General features: G+C 42.9%; 1 protein-coding gene across 1 annotated transcript in view; it reads right to left on the minus strand.

Annotated features, from left to right (window-relative positions):
- Positions 1 to 15,657: 15,657 nt before the first annotated feature.
- Positions 15,658 to 23,337, minus strand: part of GPI (glucose-6-phosphate isomerase) — a 28,054-nt gene continuing 20,374 nt past the window's right edge. Inside the window, exons 11-18 of the mRNA XM_075940083.1 lie at positions 22,995 to 23,038; positions 21,919 to 22,071; positions 20,731 to 20,860; positions 20,250 to 20,326; positions 18,650 to 18,778; positions 17,707 to 17,782; positions 17,560 to 17,626; positions 15,658 to 16,091 (exon numbers count right to left, since the gene is read on the minus strand). Of these exons, the coding sequence (XP_075796198.1) occupies positions 15,968 to 16,091; positions 17,560 to 17,626; positions 17,707 to 17,782; positions 18,650 to 18,778; positions 20,250 to 20,326; positions 20,731 to 20,860; positions 21,919 to 22,071; positions 22,995 to 23,038 (800 nt within the window). The 3' untranslated portion in view covers positions 15,658 to 15,967. The remainder of the gene's footprint in view (positions 16,092 to 17,559; positions 17,627 to 17,706; positions 17,783 to 18,649; positions 18,779 to 20,249; positions 20,327 to 20,730; positions 20,861 to 21,918; positions 22,072 to 22,994; positions 23,039 to 23,337) is intronic.

A 23,337-nucleotide genomic window follows, 5' to 3' on the forward strand; every position in this document is an offset into this window, starting at 1 on the left:
TCTTTATTGAACAAAACTGGGGGAGACTGGGAAAAGGAGGTGGGAGAGGGGAAGAGAGAGGGTGGGAGAGGGGAGGGCAACTACAATGATGAGGGGTTTGGAACAGGTCCCATATGAAGAGAGGCTAAAGAGACTGGGACTTTTCAGCTTAGAAAAGAGGAGATGGAGGGGGGATATGATAGAGGTCTATAAAAGCATGAGTGGGGTGGAGAGGGTGCATACAGAAAAGTTCTTCATTAGTTCCCATAATAGAAGGACTAGGGGACACCAAATGAAATGAATGGGTAGCAGGCTTCAAACTAGTATCAGAAAGTTCTTCTTCACAAAGCAAATAGTCAACCTGTGGAACTCCTTGCTGCAGGAGGCTGTGAAGGCTAGAACTAGAACAGAGTTTAAAGAGAAGTTAGATCAAGTCATGGAGATTGGGTCCATGGAGTGGTATTAGCCAGGGGGTAGGAGTGGTGTCCCTGCCCAAAGTTTGTGGAAGGCTGGAGATGGATGGCACGAGACAAATGGCTTGGTCACTGTCTTTGGTCCATCCCCTCCAGGGTCCCTAGGGTTGGCCGCTGTCGGCAGACAGGCTACTGGGCTAGATGGACCTTTGGTCTGACCCAGTACGGCCATTGTAAGCTCAGGGCTCAGGGTCGGGGGTCTCAGTGGACCACCTTGATTTTCATGCAAACCTGCTCCTGGGTGGCCAGGCTGGCAGCTCTCCTGCCCTAGATGGCCGCTTTCCTGTGCCTAGTGCGGAGGTCATGGACGAGGTCCACGATGTCTGCACTGGACCAGGCGGGTGCCCGCCTCTTGCGGTCCTGGGCAAGCTCCCGGGAGCCGCCAGCCTGGTCCCGGGAAGAGGAGGAGGGCTGGGGGGCATTGGGTGGCTGGCTCGAGCCGTGCCAGGTGCAGGGTCTGCTGGCTGGGTGCTGGCAGGCTTGCACCTGGCACGGGCACTGTAGCCAGCCCGTGCCCCTTTAAGAGGTCCGGGGCCAGGAGGGGGGCAATAGAGTTTCCTTGGTGTTGGCCAGAGTGGCCACCAGGGAAAGCTGGGGAGGGCTAGCCTCCCACTAGTTCAAATTAAGGGGCTACACACCCCTTAATTCGAACTAGTAAGTTCGAACTAGGCTTAGTCCTCGTAAAATGAGGTTTACCTAGTTCAAACTGAGGGCTCCACTAGTTCGAATTAAGTTCGAACTAGCGGAGCGCTAGTGTAGCGCCTATCAAAGTTAATTCGAACTAACGTCTGTTAGTTCGAATTAACTTTGTAGTGTAGACATACCCTTAGACCTCCACGCAATCCCCTACTGTCCTGCAAGAGTCTTCTTCATTAAGATTTTGCTGGTATGACGCAACTAACATGTCCCCAAGTTAAAGGAAAGAATCTGAGTGCCCTGTTAAATATAAAACTTAATAAAACCCAACAGAGAAGCCAAAAATACAAAGTAAAGCAGCTGAAGGATGGCAAGTTATCTATAACTTCTTCTATAAACATTGGGTGTAGTGACCAGGGGATCAGACAGCCTCCACGGGCCTCTGGGCAAGGTGGGGGAGGCCCTGGCTCTGTACTCCTAGAAAGGGTGGAGCCTCAGGAGCTGGGGCGCGGCCAGAGCCAGTTAGCCCTCAATGCTGCCTGAAGCATGGCACCTCCCCCCAACAGTCAGAGCCACCCAAAGTGTGCAGCACGGTGCTCTGGCAGCAATTTAAAGGATCTAGGGCTCCGGTCATCACTAGGGTTAGATTAAGCTCTTTGTAGGCCCTAGGCACTCTCATAATTGTAGGCCCTTAAATTAGACTATATAGAAAAATATAAGGGAGAAATGCCCTATCACCTATACACCTAATATCCCCCACTTCAATTTTCGCTCTTGAAGTGGTGCACCATGTGAGAAATTCATGGTACTTCATTCTAAAATAACAGCCATTTAGGAGAAAAGTACGGTGACGTTGCTGCCGCTATGATTGTAAAATCTATAGAGCAATGCATTGCGCTGCAGACCTGATAACTTAGCAACATTGTGTCTCAAGATCGTTCAATGTAATTTATGAAATAACAGTACGTTGGATGATGCTGGCCATATATTTCTGCCAGAAACAGTGTTTAGTAGCAACCTAGGGTTTCTGAAATACAACTGTGAAATGCAAACACTATAGTAATAAGCAGTGCTCTCTCTCACATTTTCCATCCTCAGGTGGGTTGAATTTTCTTAAGTGCACCACCAGTACAAACAAAAAACCTAGATATAAATATATGTTTTAGACAACCTATAGGTATGAAAGACAAAGAAATTAAAAACGGATAATTAACAAGGAGCACTGCTTATGATGTTTATTTAATATCAAATAAAAAGAAAATTAACACTATTCTGGAACTACATGTATTTTATCATCCTTTGTAACAATTCAAGCTAGTAAACACACCAAAATGCATATTATCCACACATAGCTCAGCTTTAAGATACTAAAGGAATCTATGAGTCAACTGGAAACAGTCATGCTGTCCTTGCACATACTAATACAATATTTACTTACACTGAAATGGAGAGAAAAATGGAGAGAAAAATGGAGAGAAAAAGCACTCCGGCTTATAAAGTTTCTCTAGGATGTCAACTCTTAATTTGATTAATATTGCACAAACATAGAACTTTAAATATAAGTAATAAAGCAACACAGAAAGCAAATAAAGCCACAGATGTAAGAACAATAACGGAAGTAAAACATCGGGTGATTGGTGACGGGTATTTAAAATGAATGTTTAAGATCACTATGCAAGTGAAACAGAGACCTGTAAACACAGATAAAAGTTACTCGTTTGAAATTTTCAGAGTGTGTGTGTTACCATCTCACTGAGAAGCTCCAGAGCAGCACTTAACTTCAGAGTTTGTAGACAGATCCATTTTTAAAGAGCTTCCAAAAACAGTCTTCATCCTATAACACACCTATCATCACACCTAGTATGCCCAATGACTCATAAGAGCCAGAACTCTACCATATAGAAAAGATCTGGCCTTAATGCCCCTTCCCAAACAAATTCTCAGATTTAATGGAAATCACTTGTCTGGAATCCAACTCTAACTGAAAGGTCAAGCGAATAAATAGGTTCTATGGCAAAGCTCTTTCAGCTTTAACAATTTACCATGTATTAATTAGTAACATGGGTATTTAAAAAATATAAAGATCAGAGTCTTCAGCTATCTACAATTCGCCAAAAAAATCTGTTTAAAGGAACCTTTTATTTCCATATGTTAAGCCATTAACACTTATATAAACTTGAGTGAGTGCTTTTCTTAAATGACAATAGTAATTCTTATGAGTACCAGATTGGCAGCCTAAGAGATCATTGGGGTGATGTCCTAGTCAGAAAATATGGGAACAAAACCAATAAAAACTAACTTGCTTTCACCCCAGTTCTATGCACCATTTACAGCTGTTAGTTTAGCAGCACTGCTTTTCCAGAAGAAGGACCCATAGCAGGTCAGTGGTCCCCAGACTGAGTAACACCTAGTATAAGGGATTCTAAAACAGCCATATTCTGTGCATTCTTTGCATCAGTACACAGCACTGAGTTACACCTTCAAGTGTCCTCAAGTTATACATACATGTATGACTGAGGAAAGTCACTGAGTCTGACTTCAGGGTTTGACCTACAGCCACACTACACGAAGAGTGAAGTCCTCCTACTATCTACAGCAGATAGTGACAGGATACCTATGTATCATAACTGAACACAGTACTGTTTCTGAAGTTCAAGCACAATTTTCTCTCCTCTCCCCCCATTCAAACCTCCACACTCTTCCCAATTGGTTTTCTTGGAATTAAGAGGCAGCACCTTTTTTTTAATACTTAATTGTCTTAATTTTGCATTATTATTATTAGGTAAACTTCACAAAAGTTGTGGTCAGTAAAATATATCTGAAAATATTAGAACAGATAATCATTTGAATTACAGCAGCACCGAGAGGGCCCAGTCAGAGGCCCTGGACACACAATTACCATATATCAGAGGGGTAGCCGTGGTAGTCTGAATCTTCAAAAGCGGCGAGGAGTCCTGTGGCACCTTATAGACTAACTGAAGTGCTGGAGCATAAGCTTTTGTGGGCAAAGACCCACTTCGTCAGATGCGTCAGAAGTGGGTCTTTGCCCACGAAAGCTTATGCTCCAACACTTCAGTTAGTCTATAAGGTGCCACAGGACTCCTTGCCGCTTTTACAATTACCATAGTTTTAACACACCACTATAAAAATGAAACAATGTAGCTAATGGCTAGCATGCTGCAGAAGCTCCCGATGCAAAAGGAGGAACCACTGCATGTGTCTGTACAGCACCTAACACAATGAAGTCCTGGGCATTGACTAACGTTCCTTGGGGCTATCACAACAATGACTGTTTTAATCTCAGCATCTTGGGCACAATCTTGCTCCCCTTTCAGGCAATGGAAGCTTCCTGCTGACAGTGACTTTCTTGGGACCCTCCTATTTATTCCTCTTGCATGTGGTAAGACATGAAAGAGGAGGATGTTCCATGCACCTATGAAATCCAGTGTCAATGGCATATGAGAATCCCCTTGGGAATCCCAAATTGTAAAAAATAGCTGTTGAGCCTAGGACTGTCTATAAAAATATTTAAAATGTGCATTAAGCCAAATGAATCCTAGTTACATTATTATTGCACTAAAAGGAAAAGACGTATAGAGCTTCTTCCTCTTCATAAGAGTACCTCTGCCAAAGATCAGAATGGGATCCAGAGGCCTGGTTTACACATACTTTTTTCGCACTGTATAACTACTTTGGTTAGGGGTGTGATTTACTGCTGATGTAATTTAACTGGTATAACTTATTCCCATATGGGCACCTTTATGCCTGTATATGTGCATCCACACTAGAGAGGGTGAACCTCTTAAGTTACACCAGTATACTTAAAGTGGTATTGTGTTTGTGAGTAGTGAAGAACTGGGAGTAAATGCCTTCATTCTCTCTCTCATACTCACACAGTTATTCCACTGAACTCAGTGGAGTTTCACTTGAGGAGGAATCTGTCCCAGTATTTCTGACAATTAATTATTCAAAGCACCCCCTACACTAGTTAATTAAAAAAAAACTGTTGGTGCATTCCACTTTAATTTTTTTTAAGTCAAAATAAAATTAACTAGAAAAATCATATGACTGAGCCAAACTGTGACTTTATGGGGTTGATATTAAAAAAAAAATATTAAACTACAAAGACACACCTAGTCCACAAAATCTGGAGACAATAAGATATAAAGCGACCCTCCTTTTGACCTCCCATTAACACAGAAATCACCCTACAGCATAGAAGTGTCGGCCAACAACAGCACCTAGTTATTTCCTGTCAGCTGGTCCCTTTGATCTAACCTGATCCTTCTTCACTTTATTAAAAACTTTCTAATCTTTTGTCTTTGATCTCCCCCTAGGATTCTTCAAAGAGCTTCAAATGAGCAAACATGCAAACAAATTATATGTATATATTATAGTACTCTGCATCTGTAAGAAAGGAGGAGAATAGCTGTTTCCTAGAGACACAGGTTTAAGTAGGGGTAGTTTTTTAAAGCTAAAAGATGCCATAGTTATCAATTGTTTACTGGAATGAGGGTGGGTGACAGAGTCCAAGCTTTTTAGTGTGGGGTGGTTTGCTCTGAAGGTGTAACAAGGCAGCCCAGCAGGGTTAGCAAAAAATCCATGTGCATACTTCATTCACCATGCCAGATGAAAGGATTATGTCACATTCAAGAGCAACAAAGAGCTCTATTTAAGTTTGTACCAGCCTGGAACAGTGGGGGCAGCCATTAAGGACCACCAAGGTTTTTAATAGAACCCAATACTTTAAAGTTTCCTATACTTTTCTGTAGGGATAAGTCCACTCAACATGAAGGGAATGTCAATATCAGCTCAGAGTAAGATTTTTATGGCTTTAAGTGAATTTAAAAAAAATCCTTTAATGTTGCATTTTTCTCATTAGTAAAGTCATCTCCATCAAAGTTAATTTCATGTCCACTTATGTTCTGTTTTATCCTAGTTTTTGCCAGTAACAGAAATAATACTAGTGAAATGTATCACAAAGCAGTAGTGTCGCCATAGGCTCTCTCATGGCAGAGTGCCTCATTTTAGCCACAAAGCTGGTGTCTCCCTTGCACTGATAGTTGAAAATTATTTACATAAGAAATAAAAAAAGCACGAAACTGAGGTTGGTGAGGGAATGTGTGTTATTTACACTGGAGTGGTTCCGGTTACATTTTAAGTTTCCTGCATGAATATTTGGTACATGCCCCTCATCCAGGGTCTTTGCATTCCACACTGTGGCCTGGCTGATGGAGAGATAAGAGTCACACACATTAGCTCAGTTGTTCCAAGATAGCACAAAATATTTTCTCTGTAGATCTTGAGTCTCCAAGCCACAGGAATTTCCCCAAGATTGCAATTAATAACCCAGGACCCAATCCAATAGCTATTGAAGTCTATGAGGCTCTTTCCATTGATGTCAGTGGGAGCTGGAGCAAGTCCCAGATGAACAGTGTTAAGAACCAATAAGCAATTCACAGAAATAAAAGATTCTACAGACAGTACCGGCCTCAAGGAATGCTACGGCTGCTGGCCACTTGCCCTGTTCAGTCCGTAAGCCTCTCAGCTTCTTCATTTGGGGACAGAATCTCGCTCAGATCAGGAGGGCTATGACATTATCATCAAAATGTTGGGGGGGGAGGGTTGGGGGTGAACCAAGAGTTCAAACATGTAATTTATGCTTTATGTCTGAGGCGGCACAGACATACTTCCGTTGACACACCAGATACTTACAGCTGCCTAATGGGATATCAGGCAGTTTGGAAAGGATTATGGGCCAACATCTCCAATACTCCACAGGGTAACAATCGAAGGCTATGACTACACAGGAAAGATTTAGTGATGAAAGTACTGTCGACATTCAGATGTCGCCAAAAAGATCATGTTTACACTAGACCCTTTGTCGACATATCATGGCCACATTGTTAGCTCCCCTGTTGACAAAATGAGCAAAGCAATGTGTGTGCTTCCCACAAAGCCTGGTGTCACCTCCAGTCACTAAGCACTGTGTGAACATGCAACATAATGCTAGGTATTCTGGGAACGTGAAAAACATCCCAACAGTCACCTCTTTGCTTCTCAGCCCTCCTGGGGCTTCCCACTTACTTTCATACCACTTGAATGACTGTCCTTGCTGTGAACTCCAGCATCTGCTGTGAGAAATCATGGATCCCAGACATCTCTCCCACAGTGTGTTCAATGTGCTTAGGACATCATGCATTGCAGCAAAGCTGCTTATGCACCTAATAGCAGAGGGAATAGACTCGGATGCAGACAACGTGGCTGTGTCTACATTGGCACCCTTTTCTGGAAAAGGGATGCTAATGAGACAAGTCGGAATTGCAAATGCCGCAGGGGATTTAAATATCCCCCGTGGCATTTGCATGAACATGGCTGCCGCTTTTTTCTGGCTCGGGGCTTTGCCGGAGAAAAGCACCAGTCTAGACGGGATCTTTCAGAAAATAAAGCCTTTTCCGGAAGATCCCTTATTCCTGATTTTAAGAGGAATAAGGGATCTTCCGGAAAAGGCTTTATTTTCCGAAAGATCCCATCTAGACTGGCACTTTTTGTTCATGCAAATGCCGCGGGGGATATTTAAATCCTCCACACCATTTGCAATTCCGACTTGTCTCATTAGCATCCCTTTTCCAGAAAAGGGTGCCAATGTAGACACAGCCCGTGAGTGACAGGGGCAGCAGCAAAGTGGCATGGCTTTGGGCTGTAGCAGAGCAGCTGTGCACAGAAGAGCATCACTCTGGACTAGGGAAACCAGCACTGAGCAGTGGGATCACATTGTCATGCAGGTGTAGGATGAAGAGCAGTGGCTACGGAACTTTTGGATGCATAAAGCAACTTTCCTGGAGCTGTGTGCTGAGCTGGCCCCTGAACTGCAGTGCAAGGGCACCTGAATGAGAGCTGCTCTCTTGGTAGAGAAGCATGTTCTAGTGCTTTGTAGAAGCTGGTGACTCCCAATTGCTACCATTCTTCTGCAAATCAGTTTGGAGTGGGAAACTCTACCCCTTGGGGTGGGAAACTCTACCCCTTGGGGTAGCACTAATGCAGGTGTGTAGGGGAACAAATTACATTTTGCTGCATAGGACTGTGACTCTGGGAAATGTGGAGGAGGTAGTGAGTGGTTGTGCTGACATGGGCTTTCCAAACTGTGATGGGGCAATCAAATGCATGCGATGGGGCAATCAAAAAGTCTGTCACGTCCAACAAACACATCTGCTCATACAAAAACTTTTTGTAAATCTCATTTTACAAGGAAGAAGGAATGTTCCAAAAAAGATTTTGTCCCCCTGACGTTTGGCCCAGTGTAGACAGGCCAAATGTCAGAAAAACGTCTTCTGAAAAAAGCAATTTATGTATCTTTTCCCAGAAGAACTGTGTAGTATAGACACAACCTCAGAGTACATCAAGTGGAAAGGATATTAGTGCTTCAAACACTTGTAGTTCACTGTGAGCATTTCACCGACATAAATGTGGGGTGGTCTTGAAAGGTGCAAGACACCCACATCTTCAGGTATGGTGGCCGTTCAGAATGATGCAGGCTGGGACTTTTTCCAGACGAGAAAATTACAGTCAGGGATGTGGAAATGCCCCTAGTGATCTAACATGGCCCATCTTACTCCTTACAGCCCTGGCTCACATAGCCATCAAGAAGGAGCAGTTCAACAACCTGCCATGTTTGTTCATTGTGCTTTTGGAAGACTGAAAGAGATATAGAGATGTCTCTATAGCAGGCTTGACATACAGGAGGCTCATATTCCCAAGGTGGTGGCTGTGTGCTAATTTGTGTGAGAATAAGGATGAAGTTTTGCACATGGGTGGAACAATGAGACATAGCACGGGGATGTGCAGTTTGAACACCTACACATTTGCGCTGTCAGAGGAGCCCATACAGCAGCTGTCAATATCAGAGAGGTTCTGAGGCCCCACTTCAACAATGAGGACACTAACATTTCTGTGTGCTGAGTGACCTCCCTGCCTCATGCACCTGCTCATAGGATAGTTCAGGCTTCCACAGGGGCCAGAGTGATTGCTGTGAGTTGTCACACAAAATAAACGCATAGAAACTTGCATCACATTTGTCTTTATTGATGTCTTGTTATTGGAAAACCCCTCACAAATGATATTACCAGCCAGCTGTCAGGCACAGCTGCTTTGAGGGGGAGTGGAGTGTGCTAGGAAAAAGCATTACTTGACTGAAAATGAGTGTATAGGCATAGTGGGAGGACTGCTGTTAAAAGAGTTCCATGTGCGCTGACAGGAAGACCTTTGGTTCAGTTTGCTCTGCTTCTTAAGTTTTTTTCAGGATCTCATTTTAGTCTTCCAGAAACTTCAGCATGCTCTCACTGGCTTCTGTTCTGACTTCCATCACCTAGGTCGTCTTTGCTCCTTTTTCTGTTCGAAGTATTGAACATTGCAACACATCCTTGACCAGAACCTCCTCTATCCTCTGAGCTTTTTCCCCCCTTAGCAGATGGGAGTCTTGAGAAACAGTGGCTGTTTTAAAACAGCAGACATTTCTAGCTGCCGTGCATCCCTAGCAGGGCAGGGGAAGGAGGCGAGAGACTTTTCACACTTCTCTACCCGCAGACCCTAAGGGACCTGGGGAAGAAGGAACATGCTAGGTCTCCTACTGCTGCAGTGCCTAGAAGGAACCACCAGCTGCTTTAAAACAGCTGGCACTTCTCTAGGTGCCAGGTACAGGGGGAAGACTTCATGCACTCTCCCACCCCCAGGCCAATCAATCTATGGGGTGTGGGGGAAAGCATGAGAAGTCTCCTGGCACCACCCTTTCCAGGGCAGCCTAGACCACTTCAGAAACTTATGAAGTGACTGTCTTTTAAAAACTGCCCACTTCTGCTTTAAGAAGAATTTTTTTTCAGAGACATGTGCATGTTAATGAAATGTTACCATCTTTATCAGCAATTGTACAGCCACTCTATTGTTAAGGGTTACTTTTCCCAAACCAGAGCTTGAGAAGTCAGGCATGTTTTCCCTCACCTTGCTGGCTGGAAGCAGGGGAGTGGGAGAAAGACTTCATGCACTTCAACACCAGGTATTGATTGGCCTGGGGGTGGGGGAGCAGAGGCCTCTTTGCCTCTAGAGTAGGGGTAGGACAGATATGTCCAGACATTCTGATCATGGTGAGTTTTAAAGGTGTGGGAAAAGAGTTGGGCATGGGTCCCCAAAGTAGAGTTCATGCTTGTGCAGCAGGAGTACATGGGAAAAAAGTGTGTAATAATCTTAACCTTTAACAGGGATATGGCAGCCTGTGGACAAGTGTAACAGGCTAACCAGGGCTCTGCTTCTGGAGGGGAGCAGCTCCTTATGCAGCTAAACACCATGCCTCCTTGATTCCAGCAGCACAGTATGGGGAATGGTTTGGGAGAATGTCATATGGCAGTGGGGAAGTGGCATTCCTGTCATGGAATCTCTAAGAAAATTGATAAGTACCTCAGGCAAAGCTTCAACACCATCTCCCAGCAAGAGTCCATTGATATGCCAGTGTGCATCAATGCTGTTTGGATACAAGGCAGACCCAGACAAGCCTTAGTCAGCTCACGGAAATACAGCCTCCAGTCCTCCCGGGCCACTGCCACCTCCTCCGCACGGGTTGCAAGAACAACTTCCTGCACCGCTACCCACCCCACCGCAGAGCAAAGCAATTTACAGCCCTGCACTGCCACCAGCCCTCTCCCCCAGCTGCACTAGAGTAAATTACCACCCCATAGTGCCTTTTCCTCCTGCCTGCATAGCAAAAAAGCCTACTAAGTCAAAGTATCACAAAAATAAATTACTAAAGTACAAATAATAATTAAAAAAGGGTACTTGAGTAGTGTAACAAAGTATTTCTACTTACTTTCCACCTCTAATTGTGCTCAGTTCAGATGTGTGTTACAGGATGCTAGAGCTGGCAGCATAAGTTTAAAAGGGTAATTTAAAAAAAGTTTCAAAGATTTCCATGACTTCCCTCTCTTCCCATTTTTCATAATGAACTACATTTTTTGTTCACTAAAGTTATTGTAAATCATGTGTGGAATTAGGACCATCCATTATCTCCCCTGCAAAGGGCCTTTAATGCATCCACTCCTGAAGCCCAAATACAAATCCACAGAGAAACAACCACTGAAGTGCACACTGCACAGATACCTACATAAACATTGATATACACATGTATTCATGTATACAAATCTAGCCTGCACTAACATGTTTCCACATTATTACTACAAGTGTTGTTTAGTGCCTAGAGACTCCAACTAAGGTCAGCACCTACCATGCTGGAGCCTTGTGGATACACAAAAAGGAGTATGCAAAGAGTTTATAGTGTATCTAGAAAAACATGGGAAGAAGTATAGGATACATTGGCTCTTCTCCAATTACTAGTAAACAACATTCACTTTAAAAAGTGTATAGTTCCCTTCCTTTAAAAACTTGTTTTGACATGAACACACATTTAATGTCTGTGTGTGTGAGCAAGCCAGCAAAAGGAATAAAAGCGAAAGAGGCTGCAAATAACATTTGCACAGGTGGCAATGCACACACCTCCCGACAAAGACACTTACACACAATGCATGTATGCACACACTTGCCTACATAGGCACTTTTCCAGAGGCTGCCTAAATTAGCCAACAGGAAAGGGAGGAAGGTCAGCAGTAGGGAGGGGGGGGGAGGAGAATTAAAAAAAAAAAGTGTGGTGTGCTATGGAAGACATGGGAGGACCAAAGTGATAAGGTACCAGGAGCAATGTGCTGGGAGAGGCCTTTTGGGGAAGTAGCCAAGGGCAAGGATATAGCTCTGGTAGTGGGGGAAAAACTAGCTGTTGCCGCCATTAGAGTCCCTGGAACCTGGAAAAGAGGGTGGGCCTGAGCTGCTCCCAAACCTTCCTCTTACCACCCAGGATACATTCGCTGAGAAGGAAGACAGACTAAGGAGGATTTTCACACAAAAGACCTTAGACTGACATATGATGAAGGTGGCTCAGTAGGCTGAGACACTTGCCTCCAGAAAAAGGAGAGGGGTTGTGTCAAGCGTCACAGCAAGTCTGAGAAACACCCTAACCACCTAGAGGCACAGGATCCCAGAGGCAAAAATCTGAGCTGCGCTACGGGGAAGCTGGAGGCAATAGGCGTATGAGGATGCAAGGCCACATGGGTGTGTATAGGGACATAATGGGAATGCAACCGTGTAGGGAGGTGAAAGGGGTGCAGGTGTGAGAGTCAGGGACAAGGGGTGTGGCAGCTACAGCAGTGGAGAGGATGGGTGGGAGAATACCCTTAGGGATGCAGGGGTGGGATGAGTGGGTTGGGGCAGGACAGGGAGGGATGCGAGTGTGCAGGAGGTTTGGGATGTGATGACAGGAGTGAACCCCCATTCCCACAACTTGGAGTTTCTCCTGCTGACCTCCCACTGTGGAGCTGCCACAAACAAAACACAAACAAAAACAATGTAAGGTACATCAACTCCAGTTACAGAGTTCACGTAGCTGGAGTTACTTAGCTTGAATCCATTTTTTCCATCTGTGCAGACTTGGCCTATGTCAGCAAAATGGCTGGTGCAGGTTACCTTACACTTCCCTCCTTGCTTTAGGAGATAAAATTGGCTAGACTGCATCTCATAAGAAATAGTAGCAATTGCATGAACTTAATGATTTTATAGCTGTTTGAGGCAATCCTGGTCTTATGCAAAATTAACAAATGTGATTAAACAATTGTCCATTTCCTTGATAACTGGCATTCTAAGTTTATTTCTACAGAGATTGGAAAAATATAACCACCCTTGTTACTTTAGATCACCAGAGATTATGCCTAAGAGCACCTCTTGCTGATAATTCCAGTCAAATTTGCAGCAACCAGAAGAGCCACAAGATGCTATTACTAGAATAATACCACTCAGGCAGTCTGTTATCCTCACTTTGAAATGTGAGCTAAAACAGGAACAGGTTTGCATTCTCAGTCCATACTATGTGTATTTCTGGTGGGAATGCAAGATTAATCTGATTGTGTTTCCTTTAAGGATATTAAACATTGTCCTTTTGAAAGGAATAATCTATATCCTGTAAACTTAACATTTTTCTTCATCTTTAAATTCTGACTTTGTAACTATTCAAAGATTAGTGTCTACTGAACACCTCCATTCCCTACAGAGCACCATGGATATATCACCAGAGATACAGCCAATGACTGAGCCACACCTTTACACATGAACAGTCCCACAGAAATTAATAGGAATTCTTATCTGAACAAAAGCAGAGACAATTAAGTGTTCGCAGGATTGAGGCCTAAGTGATCAAAGCCAATACAAACCATGAAGCCAGACATTAAATTAATCTAATCAATACGGGATAAAGCCATCTACACGTGGACAGCACTGCAACAGTGCAGCTGCATATCTAGTGAAGCTGTACTATCAACATAATAAAACCACCTTTGTGACAGCAGCAGAAATATGTTGGTGGGAGCTCTCCAACTGACCTAGTGCTGTCCATACCAGCACTTGTTAGTGTAACATATCACTGGGTGGTTTAGTCACACCCCAGAGCAACAAAAAAGTTATGCTGACAAACTATAATGTAGACATAGCCTTCAGGATGGACAGCCCTGTGGTTAATCTGCTCTGGCTGGTTCTCAAATGATTTAGGTACACCTGGCTCGGACACAGATTTTTCTGCATGACAAGACATTGGCAAGACATTTGCTCTCCCAATGCTGAAGTTTTCCCCTTCTGTAAAAGGAAATATTGTTCTTTTCCTTTGTCCCCATGTTTTGCTTATCGAGATTTTAAAATTCTCCAGGGAAGATGGTGCTAGGTTGTTAGACACATTAAAAAACAATGTGATTCCAATCCTGGATGGAGCCCATAGGAGCAACTGTAATACAAATAAATATTAGGACAATCTCCACTCTGAAGTCTGCTTCTGAACCAATGGCTGGGACCAAAACCACAGTCTAAAGGCTAGCACAGACCTCATTTGGTATGGACCTCTTTATGAAGTCTTTGCCTTTCCGCTAGCAGCATAAGGCTTTACTACAATCTTCAGATCATGTAGAAATCATTTAGCCTTTATGCAACTGTGGATTTTAATAAAGAAATCAAGGATATTGCAATATAATGAACTAAAGAAACAAAACAAAACCCAAATCTACTGGCACTACAGTCCCCAGGCTCCTCTATTTTCCACTCATCCTACTCTGGAGTTTGTCACTAGACAGTGACTAGCTAACACTGCTGGTCTTGTGGACTGCATCACTCTTCAGGGGAAAGACCTCAAGGCCATTACCTCTCAGACTGGACTTTGGACTGTAGTCCCCTCTGTGTACTAGACAATTACTCCAGCAGATCTGATTTACGTCCACCACTTGCAAGTCTATTACTTTCAGTTTGTTGGAGACTGGACTGTAGGTCCTCAAATCCAATAGGTAGGTCTTTCAAACGTGCACAGGAGTTCCTTATCTGGGACCAATGTAATTTCCACAAACCTTATTTAGCTAGATCAACGTGTTCAGTACAAAAGTCTAATCGTTCATATAATGCTCTCACTGATCAAGTCACATATGGAGATGTTATCTGATGAATGCTTTGACTGACAGCCAGCACAACAGGCTAAGACTGCTGGCCAAGTCTTTCCTGAGACTTCGGTTTCCTCAAAACAAGCTAACCAAGAATTTAACAATCTTTTCCAAGTGTTTGTGGTACAAGGATCTGGACAATTCAACCCACACCCATCATGAGTGGTACTAAAAGCAGGTACTAAACCTCTGGAAAGAACAGATCCACTACAATAGTGGGAGATACCAATAATCTACTAGATCAAAGCACATTTCTGCCAAATGATCCCTGATTATTGAATGCCTTGGTAAATCCACAGCAACTTTTATAAAGCCGTAAAGAAGAAATTGGGGTTGTAAGAAAGCCACCCGCAGAGTCTGATGTGTAGGGTTTAGGATTAATATGGTATACAGTGACTATGGGTATTTTAGTTTCCATCACAGACCTTCCAGGCTTGTTTATCAAGACTGCTTCCCATTCAATAGGAAACATACAATTACATTATGTTTGTTTGGAGGATCCTAAAAAAGATACTAAGTGAAAATCCTTCAGCTTTCCTGTGATGCTAAGCTCTAGCAGCTTGACAAGAAATAGATGTTTGAATGAGAATATGCCAGAGTATTTCTGAAGTCTGAAAATGGTGTCACATCAGGAATGGTAGGTCCTCCCCTTTGGAATAGCAGTTTGTCTGGGATAGCCGTAACTCACTGAAAATGTAAACACTGAAGAGCCACCAGTGCCTTCCCTGTCTGTTTAGCATGGTAGCAGCAACAATGAATCCCTGTGGGTTATAGTGGCTATTATGACCAGGTCTTATTTGCAGAATGCATCATACCATGCAATCTGAGCAACACTGAAATGCTGGGTTGTTGGATTTCTGCAGAAAGTTTTCCCCTAATACTAAATCCCTAAGGTCACAGCAAGACCAATCTCAAAAGAGAACACAAATTGAAGTTCGTTCACTCAGTTTCAGATTATTTGACTGGTAAAGCTAGGGTCATCAGGTTTGCACTTTACAAACACAGGGTGAGGAGATTTCACTGTCTTTTATTTTCTGCTTTTAGTATGTGATCAATTTGAGGGAAGAAGTAGTGAGGGGACATATCAGCTGCACTTTACAGTTTGACAACCAACCACAAAATAGAAAGCAACTATACAATCTCTGGGTGTCACAAAACTAGCTCTCATTCTTAACACTTGACAGAACAGGATTTAGCTGCAACAAGTTAAGGGTCTCCAAGTGTAAAGTGCTATTTTGGTTAAAGTTAGCTAAAAAGCAGTTACTACAACATTGATCTGGGTGCTTGGCAGTTAAACTGGTGACGTCTGATTCTTTCTGGTCAAGCTTTGTGTGTCTTGATGAAGTTAATGAGCCCATTGGTTGAGCCATCATGAGAGGTCACTGGAGCATCAGAATCCAGTTCTGGTTCAATTTTCTTAGCCAATTGCTTTCCAAGTTCAACTCTGAAGGTTACGGTGGGGGAGGAAAAAAAATAAAAAAATAAAATAAGTTAGTACTAAACCAGACACAAACAGATTTAGGTACAAACCCCAGATTAGATACTGTCATCCATCCATCCTTGCTTGGCTAGTGCCTAAACTTACTCAGGACCCAAGCTTCAGGGTAAATATGCTTAGGTGACAGTTTTGGTTTATAGGCATATACACTGCAACTTCATTATAGGTGCCCGGAGGCTACCTCATACCTAAGCCCTAGCACTATCCATAAAGCAAGAGAAGATGCAGTGGGATGCCTCTTCCACACCAGATCCACGGCTATTGGCTAGAGCCTCATTCTGAGACAGTGATGCCATCTCCTGTAACTTTTAGCCCTATGGAGATCAGAGACCTGGGCTCAGTTTCCCCCTCTGCCTGATGGGAGAACCGATTTAAACAGGGGCTTCAGGATATTTTGAATGGGGCTCCCTCAGTCTCTTACTGAATCACTTCTACTTTGAATAAAAGTATGCATGCATCTGACGAAGTGGGTCTTTGCCCACGAAAGCTTATGCTCCTACACTTCAGTTAGTCTATAAGGTGCCACAGGACTCCTTGTCACTTTGAATAAACAGAGACACAAGAGTAGGACAAGACAGAAACCTGTTCTCACATCCCAAATAGGTGCCCTAACTATTAGACTATATAGTCATGCCTCTCTGGCAGCATCACCTCCTTTCCAGGCCTCATGGGTTACCCTCACAGAATTGCACCCTGCAGAGACCCCTGTTCAGCTTCTACTTCAATGTTTTGAAACAATGTAATGGTAGCACAGCTCTGTAGGAGGAATGCAGAAAGTAGAATCTTTAGAGCAGAGCACAGGAACAAGGTTTTTGATCCAGAGCTGTGAGCAGAGTCCCTTGTGGAGTCCTGGGCTTTATAGGGCCTCATCCACTTCCACTGCCCTTTCAAAAGGAAGTTAAGATTCAGATGAAACTGGTTATACCCATCCCAGCCCCTCTACTTCCTCCTGAGAGTTTCTTCACAGGAGTGTAAGTTTCCATACATGTGGAAGTAATCCATGGTTGCCCTTTACTCAAAGGGATTGCTTTTTGTTAAACTTTCTTGGTCAGCTTTGATCTAGCATCTCTCCACCTCTAATATTTCCACAGGAATTACTGAGAATGCCTATTCCTCTTCCATCTATACAGTTTCTTAAAAGCTAATAAAAGTAGATTCCCTTAATATTTCCTCAAGATTATATCTTTGCAGTGATGCCATGCATGGGTTTAACAGGGGATAAGATGTTCTATCCCATAAATAGACTTGTTTTTCCTCTGTATGTAAGAGCCACTGTAGAAACTTGTCTAGTTGGACAGCTAGCCCAAGTAATACACAATTACCTTGCTTCATTAAAAAGAAATCAAAGAAAAAAATGAGAAGTGAGAGCCATAATTCATAAGGACAGGAGATTCAACAGGTTAGTAATACTTACCCCCACTGATCATAGCTATTAATATCCCACACCACTCCTTGAACAAAGATCTTGTGTTCATACATAGCTATAAAAACAGAACCAGAATTAACTGCAAGCCTCATCCGAAAGCATCACTTAACGTTACTAGTAATGAGAGACATTTACCAATTAAGGCTCCCAGAATGAACGGGGTAAGTTTAGTGAACACAATGGAATTGGTTGGGCGATTTCCTTCAAAGACCTTTCAAAACAAAACACAAAATAGCATTACATCCTAAATGTAGTTGCTCATCAGAATCACATCTATTTCTCCCAAGTACCAGTGAGTCACGCACCAAGTCACATTTCATTTTAATTAATGATGGTACAAGCCAAGCAACATGAAGCCTATTAGAAAATAGCAATTTCAGTTGGTTGATCATCCCCTTAGGCCATATTATAATAAATTTGTCAGCATAATGATGGTAAAATGTCATCCCCAAATGCAAAGAGCCCTGCAACCCAATGCAACCCAACCCAAATGGGCTGGGTCCTAGTTCAATTGGGATGTTGCCACCCAGCTGCACTCTGTGCTGCTCAAAGTGTGCCAAGGAGTGGCAGTGCCTCATTCTGCAGTAGGCAGAGCAGGAGGCTGCAGGGCACATGCACATGTCCCTGCATTGACCCCATGGGCAAAAGGCAGCAATGGTGCGGACTATGGGGGGTATGGTATAAAAGTCAGGTTGAAAACAATTTTGCCCTCTTGCACTTGGGTCCTGTTTGGGCCTAGATTTTAGACTCGACATTCAAGGCTATTGGGATAGACAGCAAGTGCAGGCTTTTCCAGGTAAAACTCCAGAAACCTGTACTTTCTGGGAAATGCTGCAAGGTAGTGTTCTAGCATAACAACGACAGAGTTGTATTTTTTTTTAAAAGAAATTTGTCCCATAAAAGTACCTCCCAAGTCAGTCACTGAATCTCTAAAGATTCAACATTTGCAACTCACTGCTGCTCATGTCCAGCCATCTGCCAGCAGAGGGCACCCAATCTACTCCGTGTAACCATTTTAGTAATATTCACCGCATTCACTGTGGTACACACTGACCAAAACAGTGACAGCTATGGATACCTTATGTGGAAGAAGTTTCTCCAGAGCATCTCCACTAAGCCCAGTAGCCTTCAATTCTTTCCGAGCCTCATCAGCAGTCTTTCCTTTCATCAAGGCCTCAGTCTGAGCAAGAAAGTTGGCCAGAAGGATCTAAAGGGAAGAGGTTAAATATTAATAAGCCAGTCAAATGACAGCTTTTCTAGTTAATGCAGAGTGAGCACTATTTAGTGCTTAGCACCCAAGATTGCATCAGGATGCCTAGATTCTCTTCCAGGTTGCACAACCTCAGACAAGTCACTTAGAATGAAAAATGGGGAACACGGTTCAATACTGTTCTTCCACCAAGTGTATCTGAAGGCTTTAGTATCATGGATCTCAGCAAAGGCACATTTAAAGATTTGGGGTGAAATCTAACTTCAGTGAGGCCAGGATTTTGCCCTCAAATCACCACAACCACAGCAGAGGATCCTACCTCAGTAGCGCTACTTGTAAAAAGTGGATGAAAGTGGTGAAATACAAGAGTCTCTGCATTTTCTTCCATGCAACGGGCACATTCTTAATCTGATTACCCATCTAGTCACCAGCCTTTCCCAAAGACTGATAGTTAGCCAGCTGAGAAATCCATGAACTAAGACAAACTTTAATGTCATGCCACATACCAGTCCCTATCTTAACACACATTCTTATTGCAGTTACTGTTCATCCTCTCCTTTCTTTAGGGTCACACTACCTCCTCTTTGCATCATATTGATGAGTTTGCAAGCTCTTCAGGGCAGAGATCATGTCCTGCTTTGGCCAGTACCTATCAATCACCCTAGCATATAAATTCTTTAATGTGCCTAGGAATTGCTGAGTGAAACTTTCCCCTTTACATTTTTTTTTTAAATATGTGCCTGAAGTCAATGTTCTAACATCTTGTCAGAAAAATCTAGAGAACTTGAGAGGAATACTGGCAACTTTTATTTGAAATAGGCATTGGAAGGAATTTGAGTTGGACACTCCTCAACATTGAAAGCGTGAAATAAAAACATTGTACTGCTGGACAGAAGTTATATATTGCAGTGGAGTTTTAGTTTTAGGGTGCTAGGAGGTCTAGTTAATAGAAAATCATTCACTTTGTAGTTATGTTTAAGTGGGACAATAAGCCTTTATTTAAAAAAAATAAATCAATCCAGGTTTATAGGAGACAGTGCTCAGAAGATAATAGCTTTTTATTATCTTTGAATTATTCAAAGAACTGGACACCTTTTCCAGACCGCCAAGATTTGCATTTCCTTTGAGAATCTGACTCCTCACAATATGCAAGTTTAGCCTGCAGTTCTCTTGAACAGCTACTCACCCACCCCTTCCCCCCCCCCGGACTCTAAGCACCAACAGGCCACATTTTATCTGCCTCTAAAAATGGAGAGCTACAAGCTCTGAAGGAACAAAATTACTGTATACTCAAGTCAGATTCTTCTGCCATACCCTATATATGGGGGCAGTCTCAGACATTAAAAATGTGGTCTAGTGTCTAAAACAGATGACTTCTGACATGCTGTAGTGTTGAATGAACTCTAGTCTCTTCAACAGGAGTGACTCAGAATATGGTGCCAATGATTATAAGCACAAGTAGTTTTACCTTATGATGTAAACCATTTCTGATTGGATTTTGAGTCTGGACGGGGATTAGAAAGTCACAGGGGATTATACGAGTTCCTACAGGGAAGACAGTATTAGAAACACTTTAATACAAAATATTCATATCAAACAGGAAATGTTTTACACCCAAAACTTGGCACGTTTCAGCCACTCTAAGTTGGTCTAAAAGCAGTGAAAAGTTTTTCAAAAAATTGCTAATGTTTTATAAAATCTCAAGCCACTCTAATTAGAGTATTAATTTTTTGAAATCCAAATTGTGTTGCTGCAACACTAGAGCAGGTTGCCTTCTAAGGGCACTAATTAACAATTTAACAGATTGATGGTAAGTAAGAGGCCTACACCAAGTCACTAATAACCTGCCCAAGACTATCAATTCTGCAATATCTGCAGCATCTAGTGTTCAGAATTTCCTCCAAAACCCAGATGTTCTGCACAGTGATCACCAGTGTTAAGGGCTGTACCTTGATGAATGAGCTGATAAAAGGCATGCTGGCCATTAGTTCCAGGTTCACCCCACACAACAGGGCCAGTATTGTAGTCCACACGAGTGCCTTTCTTGGTGATGTATTTCCCATTAGATTCCATGTCACCCTACAAGCAATGAAGTTGGAAGTTTACAATCAATATACCAGTGATTTTCCTCCCTTGAAGAGTCAACAGTTAAGTCTGTAACAACGGTCTTCATTTACTTTAAGGCTACGTCTAGACTGGCATGATTTTCCGGAAGTGCTTTTAACGGAAAAGTTTTCCCGTAAAAGCATTTTCAGAACAGAGCGTCCATGCCACTCTAGACATGCTTTTCCGCAAAAAAGCCTCAAACGCCATTTTCGCGATCGGGGCTTTTTTGCGGAAAAAACAAATCTGGGCTGTCTACCCTTCCCTTTTGCGCAAAAGGACTTTTGCCCGAATGGGAGCAGCATAATATTTCTGCAAAAACACTGACAATTTTACATGAGATCAGTGGTTTTGCGGAAATTCAAGCGGCCAGTGTAGACAGCTGGCAAATTTTTCCGGAAAAGCATCTGATTTTCAAGGAAAAACTGGCCAGTCTAGACACAGCCTAACTTTTTCTTCATTTATCGGTTTTTAAAGTTAGTTTGGTTTGCTGACATCAGGAAGTTTATGAGCCTTTATATTGATGGATGTGGATACAGCCTGTTACCACGATAATACTCTAAGAACCCTCCAAAATGCCATTATATTCTGTATGCAGTATTTTTAGCAGAGTAAATCCCAGGATATACAAGACACAAGATGACTGAGGCAGTCTTACTGAATCAACTTCGTCTGGCTAAAGACAAGCTTTCAAGCCACAGAGCTCTTCAGGTTGGAAAAAAGGTACTTGACAGTTAAATACTACATTGAACAGATAGCATTTCCAGGTGAAGTGGCCCATTATATTACGCGCCAGTGGTCACCATCAAAAGAGCTTCTTTACTGTAACAACCAAAGTGCACCCTGACCTCAAACTAAGGCAGTGATCTATCGACACAGACTGTTTTTGTACGTCTGTGTATGTAATAATGAGGGGTCCTGTGGCACCTTAAAGAGGGACAGATTTATTTGTGTATAAGCTTCTATGATTAAAAACCACTTCATCAGATGCATTGGAGGCACAGACTTAGTCTTCTGTGCAAGACGAGCCTTACCTGCTGGAAGTAAGCAGCGAAACGGTGCATATATTGGTCATATGGCAGGAGTGCATGGGTTTCACAGCCATAAATGTTTATATACCAGACACCCAGCATGGCTAGCAAAACTGGCACATTCTTTTCCAGTGGAGCAGTGCGGAAGTGCTTATCCTTTTAGTTAGCAAAGAGATGAGAGAGAAAGAAAACTAGTGTGACCAAAAAAATTTACTTCCTTGAATAAGAGATCAGATTCTGAGTTTGGGGGTACAACTGTCTCCCCACATTGATTTTTATGGTAACTTTTCAATCTGAGATTGGGAATAAGAGGTGAGCGCCAACAGAAAATATTTTCAAAGCAGTGGAAACAGTAAGGCGGCAGTTCCCATCCACCAGCCCACAGGCTGCTGCGGCTTCCAGAGCTCAAGCCGGCTGTTCATGGTGGCTCACCTCTGGCAGCTGTGGTGGCAGAGACCTGGCAGGAGGTGGCAGAACAGGAGGCACCTCCCTCTCTCCTCAGTAATAGCGGCCCAGACAAGGCTCCATCAACCCAAGCACTTTGGGAGGGAGGGAGCACAAGAGAAGGGAGCTCATGCGCCACCAACTGCCGCGCAGACAGGGGACCTGCCATAACAGTCATGATCCCTAGTGGAGCAGCCTCATTCTTGAGAGGGTGGGGGCAAAGGGACGTTGGATGAGGGCATGGTGGGGTCACAAAACAAGAGGGTGTTGGCATGGCCTGTAGGGATTAGAGATTAAAGGGTCAAAGGGTATGGGGCATACGAGTGTGGGGGGTGATCAAAGGGTGTTACACACTAGGGAGCAAGGGGCTGGGTTGGGGCTTTTGCATATCTACATATTTTTATTTACATAATGAATATGCAAATGTTACCAGTCTTAAAAAAAAAAATTGTGAATGGGTTTGCCAGTCTCCCCAGCATAAAAAAGGTTGGGAACCACTGCAGTAAGGGACTTAGGGAAGACAAGTAGTTTTCTCCAGCTGAGCTTTAAAAGTTTCTCTTTACCAGTAGTCTTAATAGCAACACTGTACCACATTAAATAGATACACTATATTTAACAAGAGCTAACATATTTACCATCCAATGGGCTCCTTCAAGAAGTTTCTCAAAGTTGTCAAAACCTAACCAAAAAAAAAAGTTAACTGTCATAGGTTACAAGTTTCCTTAGCTTAAAGTCTCAACTCAACCTAGAGATTCGTGTACAAAAAAGTTTCCTGTTAGTGAAATTGAATTGGAAAACTGCATTTCTCCTACATTTTGTAACTTCTGCTCTGTGCCCCACAGGTGGGGATGTACCTAATTTTAAATAAGTCTGGGCTTTAAAATTTCAGAACTCAATTTAGTAAGTTTTTTATACTTCAAAACCTTAGCCTGAAAGTCATACGTTACTTATTCTGTCAAAGGAAAGCATACAAAGATA

This window comes from Pelodiscus sinensis, chromosome 12 (genome assembly GCF_049634645.1).
Source record: "Pelodiscus sinensis isolate JC-2024 chromosome 12, ASM4963464v1, whole genome shotgun sequence".
NCBI classification, from domain to species: domain Eukaryota; kingdom Metazoa; phylum Chordata; order Testudines; family Trionychidae; genus Pelodiscus; species Pelodiscus sinensis.